This window comes from Melanostigma gelatinosum, assembly GCF_949748355.1.
Source record: "Melanostigma gelatinosum genome assembly, chromosome: 4".
NCBI classification, from domain to species: Eukaryota; Metazoa; Chordata; class Actinopteri; order Perciformes; family Zoarcidae; genus Melanostigma; species Melanostigma gelatinosum.
The window spans coordinates 5,553,554-5,565,198 of NC_136637.1; the positions used below are offsets into that span (position 1 = coordinate 5,553,554).

The 11,645-nt window shown below is 46.1% G+C and overlaps 1 protein-coding gene across 2 annotated transcripts; it reads right to left on the minus strand.

The window, feature by feature from the left end:
• Positions 1 to 1,498: 1,498 nt before the first annotated feature.
• pdzk1ip1 (PDZK1 interacting protein 1) lies at positions 1,499 to 11,645 on the minus strand. Of its 2 annotated transcripts, XM_079267063.1 has the most exons (5): positions 11,300 to 11,645; positions 4,109 to 4,190; positions 3,227 to 3,353; positions 2,157 to 2,237; positions 1,499 to 1,923 (listed from the first exon to the last, which is right to left on the minus strand). In XM_079267063.1, the coding sequence occupies exons 2-5, from the start codon at positions 4,173 to 4,175 to the stop codon at positions 1,851 to 1,853; spliced, it is 348 nt and encodes a 115-aa protein (XP_079123189.1). In that variant the 5' UTR covers positions 4,176 to 4,190; positions 11,300 to 11,645; the 3' UTR covers positions 1,499 to 1,850. The 2 variants fall into 2 exon arrangements, with proteins under 2 accessions (XP_079123189.1, XP_079123190.1); XM_079267064.1 differs by lacking the exon at positions 11,300 to 11,645 and having other exon boundaries at positions 4,109 to 5,101.

Below are 11,645 nucleotides of genomic sequence, written 5' to 3' on the forward strand. Positions count from 1 at the left end.
TGTTTGCTTGTTCTCATTTTACTGAGTTATGACTCTGAGGAGTGCGATCTCTTACAGTGTCTTTGCCTCCCCTTCAGCACCCGCCCCCTCTGGAGGCTTTCGTCATTCTCTGTTGTCTTTGTCCTGCTGAGCGTCCATGTCTGTTACAGGCCATGTCCTGTTGTTTCACCATGGTTACAATGGTCACCATGCCCAACATAGATCAGTTAAATTACAGTGACGCTTGCATTTCCCGCCTCCTGTAATGTTCATCCTGTCCCAGCAAGGCGTCTTAAGTTACTCAGTGACGACCATGTTTGAGTTGTTGGGGAAAGCGATGTGATAACGAACACACCTTTCGTCATGTTCAGTGCAGCGAGCCGCGATGCTAACTTCCCTTTAAAGACATCAAACGCAGCAAACATCCATCAATCCAGTCTTTTTTGGCTATTCCCTCATTCCTTTTATGAACACTGATACCGAGAGATCTGGGAGAAGATCGTATATAATAATATACTAGTCAGCTCTGATGGCACTTTTTGTTCAGAGATTCCATTTTTGAGGAAAGAGCAGAAATAGAAGTTGTAAATCAGACACTTGTAAGAATTAAAACTACAGAAGAGTATTAAACTGCTCAAAAAAACCTGCAGCTCAGCCTCTCCAGACCCATCAGTCCATCACCTGATGTCTCCAAACTGATCCGAATTCCCATTTTATCGATATTGATCCAAAGAGGCTCTCTGTTGGCTCTGATGTGACTGACAGCTGATGTGGAAAATGTTGTGAATGATCTTTCTGTCTGTACTGATGTCCACTCTGTTTGATTTGTTCTGTTTTATTAAAATGTAAAGAGAGCACAATAAATGTTGCTGGAGTCTCTTGTAAATTAATAGTCTGTGTTTTCTTCAGGTGTGTGTGTGTGGTCCAGTACAGGTGTGAGAGGACACAGTCTGTGGTGTCACCTACAGGTTTCTGGTGGGTAGACTCCAGGAACGAAGGCGAGGATTGTCCCGCTGTGATTACAGACATGTGAACTAACCACAGACACTCCACTGTCCTGCTGTTATTATACATGTGAACTAACCACAGACACTCCACTGTCCTGCTGTTATTATACATGTGAACTAACCACAGACACTCCACTGTCCTGCTGTTATTATACATGTGAACTAACCACAGACACTCTACTGTCCTGCTGTTATTATACATGTGAACTAACCACAGACACTCCACTGTCCTGCTGTTATTATACATGTGAACTAACCACAGACACTCTACTGTCCTGCTGTTATTATACATGTGAACTAACCACAGACACTCCACTGTCCTGCTGTTATTATACATGTGAACTAACCACAGACACTCCACTGTCCTGCTGTTATACATGTGAACTAACCACAGACACTCCACAGTCCTGCTGTGATTACAGACCCTTGAACTAACTGTTTTTTGAAAATGTTTAATTATTAATCACAGGTCATTCTTTCATTGATCAGTAATGAGAGCCCACACAGCAGTTTGTTAGGAAAGATAACTTATTCATCAGGATCACAGGACAGACGGCTGCTTTTCCTGGTTTGAAAAACATGCAAACACAGAACCTAATATATAGATCTAGTTTAAGCCTCCGATCCAATAAATATGTTTCATTATCCATATAATAACCTCACACTTTCTGCTAAATGATAGAATTTGAATAAACAAGAAAACAAAACAAAAAAATATCTGACTCTCAGCTCCACCCGCCGGGGACAACAGGTACGACAAAACAAAGACACCATTTCGATACAAAGAAGTGTGTGTTTCATGTGTCTCCGTCCAGAGTTAGTGAGGACAATGTTCAGACAGCCAATAGGATCATTGCGGGATGGTCACATGGCGGTAACTTTTTCTTCAGTGCCGTTGATCACCAGGCTGTCGTAAGTGTTGATGTCTTCTTTGCTCCTGATGGACACACATTGTGTTGTTAAAACTTATTTATCAGTGTTGGAAGAAGTACTGAGATCCTTGACTTAAAGTACTAAATACCACACTGAAAATACTCCACAACAAGCAAAAGTCCTGCATTCAAAACTGTACTGAAGCAACAAGTATTATCAGTAAAATATACCTAACATGAGAAAATGATTGAGAGAGAGAGAGAGAGAAATCTGAAGTATTTAGTGTGGTTTTCCTACCTGACCATGTCCAGACTGGTCTCGTAGGTGTTTTCGTTGACAAATTCATTATCTCCCACCAACTCCACAGACGTCTTCTTCCTGCAGACAGATACACTATATTTAGACTTTATTATTTAACATATATTTAGTTTTGTCTATAAAGTATCAGAAAGTAAAGATCCATTCCATTCATGCCACGGGGAGAACGTGCAAACTCCACACAGAAGGACCGCCCGGATCGGGGATCGAACCCATCTTGCTGTGAGGTGACAGTGCTAGCCACTACACCACCGTGCAGCCCCAAAAAGAAAGTCTATAAGCTAAAATGTAAATGTTGGAATTTTTCAGCTTTTCTTTCATCAGCATAAGGCTGTAAATAATGATTAATAGAATTATCAAATACTCAAATATGAATATTTTATCAATTAAACGTTTTGTCTGTAAATTGTCCAAAAATAATTCAATGTTTTGACCGATCAACAAACCAAACAAATCGGTTTACTGGGATAGAAAACAGCATTTTTCATTTCTGCTCGATAAATGGCTGTTGATTCATTTTCTGTTTAATACATAATTGGTTGTGTGACTCGATAGCTGCACGGTGAGGACGCATACCACACAGGCACAATGCCCTGAGCCGCAAGTCCAGTACCACCATCATTCCTCTACCCACACGTGTCCTGTCTCTCTACACTGTCACTGTCAAATAAAAGCATAAAATGCCCAATAAAAAAATATTTTTAAATAAATGATTGGTTAATTGACTTTCTAAAGGAATATATTTAAATATAGAAATTATTGTAAGTATTCTACTAATTACTCATTTTTAGTTTTATAGAAGTTTTTAAAATCAGGCTTACAAACTGTTAATAACAAGGCAGCAAAACAAAGTGAACATTTTTTTAAAATAGTTTTTTGATCATCAATTGAGGATTTTATAATTTGTATTAAAACAAGTCAAGTATATTTCAACAAAAGGAAGCCTGCAGTTTGTGTGTAATCAACTCTAGTCACTACTCTGTCAAAATGAGTTAAAATGAAATGAAAATAAATATATGGATATACATATGTATATAAAGTTGCCTGACCTGCTTGGCTCCTCACACCAGACCTTCTTCACTAGGACGCCGACAAAGGCGAGGAAGAGGAAGCCGGTGACGGCGATGAGCCCGGTGAACCACTGAGGCACCAGACGCTCACTCATCTGAGTCTGAGCTGCAACACATACACAGAGGTCAGAGGTCATTCAAACTCCAAACTCTTGTTTTAATTAAACGGCTGCTTTAAGGGACGCGTTTCTGTGACCCCAACACTAAAAGGGAAGTAAAAAGTTTCCCTCTGACATGTAGTGAAATAGAAGTAGCATGAAATAGAAATACTCATTTAAAGTAAATGTAGGACTCAGTAAGAGAGCTGAAACACGTTTCACAAGGTGTGTCTCCTTTATATGACCCCAATCATATTAACAGGAATTCAAATCTGCTTCCTTGTATACTTATTATCCTTATCACCGATTACTTTTTCAATAAATCCAAAAGAAGTTGAAAAAACATGTTTATTGTGAGAGATTCACTTTAGACTGACATGAAGCAGAGCAAAGTCGCAAAACTGGAACCAAAGAGTGTTTTAAATAACGAATCCGTGGTATTTGAGCTGAAACAATCATTTGGTTGATGGTTTACTTGATTGACAGCAAACAGCTTCTATTTTCATCATCAATTCATTGTTTTATTGATTTTTCTACAAATAAATCGAAACAATTTCTGGTTTTAGCTCCTGATGAGATGGACAAATTATAATTATGATTTCTGACATTTTATAGAGACATGGGTTAATAAAGTAACAGTTCGCATCTCAAACACTAACACGTTTCATGGTATTAGTTAACTGTTTGAGCACTACTATGACTAATATAACTGGTATAGCCGTGTCTTCATAGTAATTGTGAGTACAGTTAGAACAGCTCGTACTTCCCTGGGCCTTCACCGCTCCCACACTCAGCAGCAAACAGGAAATCACTGTGCAGAGTTTCCCCATCGCTGCTTCGCCGCTCTGATGGAAGAAAAGAAACAAAAACGTAAAGAATCACAGAAAGGATTAAACCCGCCGCTTCAGACGTCGAGTTACACCTTCCTAGTGTGAAACTAACAGCGGAGTGTGTAAGTCGGTGCTGCAGGTGTCCAGTTAATGTTTAACTCAAATCACAATACAGACTCTGACTCCCGGGAAAAGCTTTGATCTGCTCTCTGTGTTTATGACCCAATCATGTTTGTGTTTCCTCCCAGGTGGACCACCAGTCTGTTACACTGCTGCCTTCAAAATCTACAGCCTTTAATTGCCATGTGTTGTTCTATTTCATCCTTACTGACCGCCAGAGGCAGTGCTTAACACTGGATATCTTCCGTCGCGCGCATGCGCAGGTCGAATATTTATATCAACAAAGTCACGTGTGACCTCGGATGACCACCGTCGTCTATAAGTTCCGGTGTCATCCTGAGCTCAGTCCTTTTTTCTTCTCGCGTCGCAGGTTAGCTACCATGGTAGCATAAACAAGGATGTGTCTACGATCAAGACATATTAGAGCTCGTCGCTGTAGCCTTGTGACTACCGGTCGGAGTTGCGGTTCTCTCGCCCTCCAAAGGCTGCGACGAGCTGTCCCTCTTCGGAGGGAACGGTGTGTTCGCCGTTCGGACATCGAGCCCCGGACTGGTGGACGCCCCTATCATCGGTCGTCACCAGTCTGATAAGGGCCAGCTAAGTCGTGATGACAGCAATCGGTAAGATCGATTAACATTGTTTTCTATAACAGTTGTTTGTTCCACGGTTGGCAGAGCGCTTCCGCTCTAGTAATCGAGTGGCGCGCTAACGAGAGCGTAGAATTACGCTGTCGGCCCGCCCTTCACAGTGTTACGGCACAGTTAGCAGAGTGTTCCTGCTCAGGCAAACTTTGTGAGACACTAGATCCGCATTGGCGTTGTGTACATGGAGATTTAATCTTTACATCTGACGTAATTCGCAGTTAGCAGTGTCTTCACTCAGGCTAACTTGGATGCTAGCTGGGACTGCGTCCATCAACTTTGTAAACCTTACGGCTGTCACAGTAACAGAGCATCCCCGCTCAGGTTAACTCAGTGGGAAGCTAGCTAAACAGAGCTGATACTGGGGCTGTGGCCATCAACTTTGTATTCTTACGGCTGTCACAGTTAACAGAGCGTCCCCGCTCAGGTTAACTCAGTGGGAAACTAGCTAAACAAAGCTGATACTGGGGCTGTAGCCATCAACTTTGTATCCTTACGGCTGTCACAGTTAACAGAGCGTCCCCGCTCAGGTTAACTCAGTGGGAAACTAGCTAAACAAAGCTGATACTGGGGCTGTAGCCATCAACTTTGTATCCTTACGGCTGTCACAGTTAACAGAGCGTCCCCGCTCAGGTTAACTCAGTGGGAAACTAGCTAAACAAAGCTGATACTGGGACTGCGTCCATCAACTTTGTATCCTTACGGCTGTCACAGTTAACAGAGCGTCCTCGCTCAGGTTAACTCAGTGGGAAACTAGCTAAACAAAGCTGATACTGGGGCTGTAGCCATCAACTTTGTATCCTTACGGCTGTCACAGTTAACAGAGCTGTCACAGTTAACAGAGCGTCCTCGCTCAGGTTAACTCAGTGGGAAACTAGCTAAACAAAGCTGATACTGGGGCTGTAGCCATCAACTTTGTATCCTTACAGCTGTCACAGTTAACAGAGCGTCCTCGCTCAGGTTAACTCAGTGGGAAACTAGCTAAACAAAGCTGGTACTGGGGCTGTGGCCATCAACTTTGTAGCATTGCAACGATCACAGTTAGCGGAATGTGCTCGCTCAGGCTAACTCGGTGAATGCTAGTTATACTAAATCAACATTGAGGTTGTGCCCATTGATGGTTTTTACGCATTACGGCTGTCGAGTTCGCTCCGGCTAACTAGACTAAGCTAATACTCGGTGTGTCCATTGATTGTTGTAAACATTATGGACATATCGGTAGCGGATATCAGTTAGCAGAGTGCCCTCGCTCAGGCTAACTGGTAGCACACCAAGAGTTACAGCACCTGTCCAAGTGAAGAGTGTCCTCGCACTGTAAGGACTGTGGTTTTTTTTTTGTCCGTTTCACAGTAGCAGAGTGCTCTTGCTCAAGCTAACTGGTGGGGCACCAATATCTGCAGCAACTATCCGAGTGAAGAGAGTGTCCTCGCTCCCCTCTCACTATGAGAACTGTTTTCCTGACCTGTTCCACAGTGGCAGAGTGCTCTCGCTCAAGCTAACTGGTGGGACACCAATATCTGCAGCAGCTGTCTTAGTGAAGAGTGTCCTCGCTCCCCTCTCACTGTAAGGACTGTGTTCTTTTTGTCTGTTTTTCACAGTAGCAGAGTGCTCTCGCTCAAGCTAACTGGTGGGACACCAATATCTGCAGCAACTAGCTTAGTGAAGAGTGTCCTCGCTCCCCTCTCACTATAAGGACTTGCCTGGCCTGTTTCCACAGTGGCAGAGTGCTCTCGCTCAAGCTAACTGGTGGGACACCAATATCTGCAGCATCTAGTTTAGTGAAGAGTGTCCTCGCCCCTCTCACTATAAGGACTTTGCCTGACCTGTTTCCACAGTGGCAGAGTGCTCTCGCTCAAGCTAACTGGTGGGACACCAATATCGGCAGCAACTATCTTAGTGAAGAGTGTCCTCGCTCCCCTCTCACTGTACGGACTGTGTTCTGTTTTGTCCGTTTTTACGGTAGCAGAGTGCTCTCGCTCAAGCTAACTGGGGGGACACTAATATCTGCAGCAACTATCTTAGTGAAGAGAGTGAGCTTAGAGAGTGTCCTCGCCCCTCTCACTATAAGGACTTTGCCTGACCTGTTTCCACAGTTGCAGAGTGCTCTCGCTCAGGCTAACTGGTGGGTCACCAATATCCGCAGCGGCTGGCCAAGGGAAGAGTGTCCGAAGGATCACTCGCCACTGACTGCCCCCTGCCTGTTCTCTCAACATTCAGCAGAGCGCTCCCGCTCGGACTGATTTGGAATTCCGCATAAACTAGTGGGACAAGGGTTCCACCAGAATCCGGACCAACCTACCCTGGTCATTTGTATGGCGCTTGCACGCCGGGCATACACAGCAGCTGGAACATCCACCTGTGAGTGCCTTCTTCAGGCACCTTCCCGCCCTCACCACCTTTTCTGTTCCTCCCTCCGAGGAATATCTGAGGGAGTTGCGTGCATGGTGGAGACACCAGGGCTCTCTCCCGCCTTACATCAGACCATGCAGGAGGTGGCAAATCTGGCCTTGCACGTATGCCAGCCAGTTAGACGACTATGGCGTCCATCAGTTTCCCCTGAGGAGACTCTGAGGCCCGATGCCAGGTGCCCTCGACCCAATGTCGGGTCAAAGATGACCTGCTATCCAGGGCTTAGGACACAGCAGCGCTGTGCACCGTATCGACAACTCCCTCTCCCACCTCATGCTTTCTCTCGCAGATTCTCTGCAGCGGGCTACTTCGACGCTTCTGCTCAGTGATGCTTCATTGCAGGCGTTTGCGCTCATATCGAGGGAACGTGGATGTATGATGTCCACCCTGGTTCAGACTTGCCGCCAGGGTTGGCTGGCGCAGTCACCCCTATCTGAGACATGTAGGAGGACCCTCCATACTGTCCCAGTGGAGCCTGGTGAGCTGTTCGAGTCAGCTGCTGTACAGGCGCTTCAGCGGACTGTTAGAGCTAGCCAGACCAGGCAGCAGTTCTCTGGTCTTTGCAGGGACATGCCTGCACCCCCAGACCTAGGGGTCCCATTTTTGGCCCACAAGGCCGTTTTCTCAGCCTCCAGCTTACCCTAGTAGCCGCAACAGGCCTCGGCGTCCTGCTGAGAGGCCGGACCGCTACCTATACAACCCTACTTACGTCCCCGTCCCCCCCCGGCAGGGGTGCCAGGAGATGTCTCCAGGCCGGCTGTCGGGGTTCTTTCTCCCATCAGCGGATTTCCAAGGGAGAGTGGTTCACGTCTATCGACGCCTGTTCCCATGGTGCATCACCACAACTTTCAGTCCTGGGTGCTTCCATTCGGACTCTCCCATCTCCCCATGGGTGTCCACAGTGTGTTACTGCTGTCCTTTCCCCCTGCAATCGCAGGGCGTGAACATACTGCCGTACTTAGACGACTGGCTGACCTAGGCGCCGTCCCGGCTTCAGGCGCCACAGGACACTGCTCGCCTTCTCTCACGTGGCCCGGTGGGCCTCAAGGTGAACATGGAGAGGAGCTACCTGAGCCCTTCTCAGAGCATAACCTTCATTAGTGTGGCCCTATGAGGGCCTGTCTGTCGCCCCAGTGCGGATGGCTGAACAGCCTTCACTTGGATGCCAAGTGGCACAGATACAGGGCAATAATATTATCGAAGCAGTGTCTATTCATCTATTCACTATCCCCATGGAGGGAGTGCATATCTGGCGAACAGTGTCCCAGGAACCGAGCCCCAGGGGCTCGGTTCCATTCCACCAGGAGATTGTCACAACAGATACCTGCCTCTCAAGGCGGGGTGCAGGGTGACAGAACAGGACAGCCTGGGGGCAGTTGTCTGCTGAAAGACCGCAGGTCCAGGTTCTAGAGCTAGAGCTCGAGCACTTCCTTCCATGTTTGAAGGGAAAGCATGTGCTTGTCCGGTGGACAGCACCTCTGCTGTGATTTCCCATGAACTATCGATGGGGCACCAGATCTGTAGAAGTTGCTACGGGGATCACCGTGGCCTTCTGACTTGGGAGGCCCCTCGCCTGACCAGCCTGTGGGCAATGTACCCACCAGGAGAATGGAACAAGGTTGTGGTTTTCCTGTTCCGTTACAAGCCTCCACCGGGAGAGTGGCGGCTGCATCCAGACGTGTCGACCCACTGCCCCCACTGGGTCTCCCTGACGGAGAGGACCAGCCCTCTGGGTCAAGATGCCCTGGCTCACACGTGGCCAGAGGATCTTCTTTATGCCTTTCCACCAGCCCCTCTGCTTTTGCTATAAGCTTGTCAGGGTTCTTCCCCGACAGGAGGGATCTCCTGTCGCAACTAGAGGGTCGGATTTGGCATTCCAATCCCTGCCGCCTTCAATTAGGGGTCACGGGAGAGCCCGACCGGATGCTGAGTGGCTGCATAGAACCAGTCTGACGGACTATTCTGAATGCCAGTGCGCGGTCTACCTGCCTGCAGTACAAGAAACAGGTGGAAGCTGTTCTCCGACTAGTGTGCGGATCAGAACAAGGTCCCAGTACAGCGCCCGTGCCTGCTGTACTGAGTTTCTACAGTCCCTCCTTGATAAGGGCCGGTCTCCCCTGCATGGGACCTACCCTTGGTACTGGACAGCTTATGCTTGTCCTTTTGAACCCCTGGCACAGGCGGAGCCTAGATGGCTATCAGCAAGACGGCTTTCTCCTTGCTGTCAATTCAGCTCAATGTGGGGGCGAGCTGCATGCCCTATCAGTGGAAGAATCATGTCTGAGGTGGAACTCAGATGGCTTGGGTGTCACTTTCTGGCCTAAGGCAGTGTTTCTCCCAAGGGGGTGGATACGTTCACATATAAACCGGCCTATCCAGCTGGCAAAGTTGACCCCCCCCCCCCCCCCCCCATCGGGAGAGGAGAGGTCAAGGCTGCTGTGCCCAGTGTGGGCCCTCAGAGCTTATATGGAAGCCACCGCCTGCATAGTCAGTTATGGTGAGCCTAAGAAGGGCTGTGCTCCTTTAAAAAAAAAGGAAAAACAGCACCTGTCCCACTGGATAGTGGAGGCCATTGCCGATACATACAAGGCGAGCGGCTGCGCTCGGCCATCCGGGGTGAAGGGTCACTACCAAGAGTGTCTCCACACCGAGGGCAAGCCTGAGTGGTGTGCCTGTGTGGGATATATGTGCGGCGGCCTCATGGGCATCACCGAGCACATTCACCAAACACTACAGAGTTAACGTTGCCGACCCTCACCCACTGGGGAGGGTTCTTGGCCAATTTTCTCTGCCGGAGCTATAAGGGGTAGTTACTGTGCTTCCTCGTGACTCTTTTGGTATAAGTCATCCAGTGTTAAGCACTGCCTCTGGCGGTCAGTAAGGATGAAATAGAACGAAAGTTACGAACGTAACTACGGTTCTATGAATCCTGGATGACCGCCAGAGTTCTTGGTCACTCGGAATCCCGTGAACTCGCGAGAAGATTCCATAGGACTGAGCTCAGGATGACACCGGAACTTATAGACGACGGTGGTCATCCGAGGTCACACGTGACTTTGTTGATATAAATATTCGACCTGCGCATGCGCGCGACGGAAGATATCCAGTGTTAAGCACTGCCTCTGGCGGTCATCCAGGATTCATAGAACCGTAGTTACGTTCGTAACTTTCGTTTAATATAGAGTTAAAATGCCCCTTGATCCTGCAGAGGATATATAATATTATATTATGAACTCTCTAGACAAGTCAACAAAAACAGCTTGTCATTTTTTGCCGGAAATCATCAGTTTTGCTGAAAAGTGTGAAAAAGGGCTCCACAAAGGACTTTAGTGTATACAAGAAATACAGATGTTATTGTCTTTATGTATGTATATTTAAATAATGTGGCAAATTATAAAGTACAATCAAATTGGTCATTAAGCTTTCTATAATAATGTTAGAATACCAAAAACAATGTGCGAACCGAATAATCACCTTTCCAATCTTTACTACAAAGAGCTCTGTCTGTTACTGCATTATATGATTACTGATCAGTCCGAGTACCTTTTTAGTTGAATTATCCGTCAAAAAACGCTAAATTACTTTATTATTTTTGTTTTTTCTCTCCCAAAAGGAGCTGGGGGATTTTCTTTCATTTCCATAATGATATGCTAACTCTTGGACGAGGAATGAAAGCTTGGTTTTGACTGTAGGTTATTAGCTAGTTAGCTAGCTTATAAACTAGTTCGCTAGCTTATAACTAGACAAGCTAGCTGGACATGCTAACATTAACATCCATTACAGCAGAATAATACACCTCATAGTTCATAGTTGTTTATTTTTTTTATATATGATGGGTTGGAGCAGAATTTGAGTGCGTAGTGTGTGGTGTTACTCTGCGGGGTTAGCGGATAGCGCTTTGCAAAAGAACCTTAGCGTAAAACTGAACAGCTATCGTTCATAATCAGTACTCACCCGTTGTCTTCACAGAGGACAGCAGGTCTAGTTAGTTTTGGGTCCACCTCTCCTCTGTCCATCTGCACTCCCTCATGCAATACTCATATTTTTAACAAAATATGGCTAAATTGTGTAAATCTGTTTTTTAAATATTTAGTCATATTTTGTATATGAGGAATCCAGAAACCTAAAAAGAAGTTTTAATAAATGTATCATGTTATAAACAAGATGTTTACGGTATATTTATACATTCATGTGTAATTGTAGTTAACATGTACATTAATTTTGGTCACAACTGAATTCATTAATTTCTTGACTATAAAAATAGATTTTCTCCCTAGAGCCTAATGGCCCCTGGAGTTTG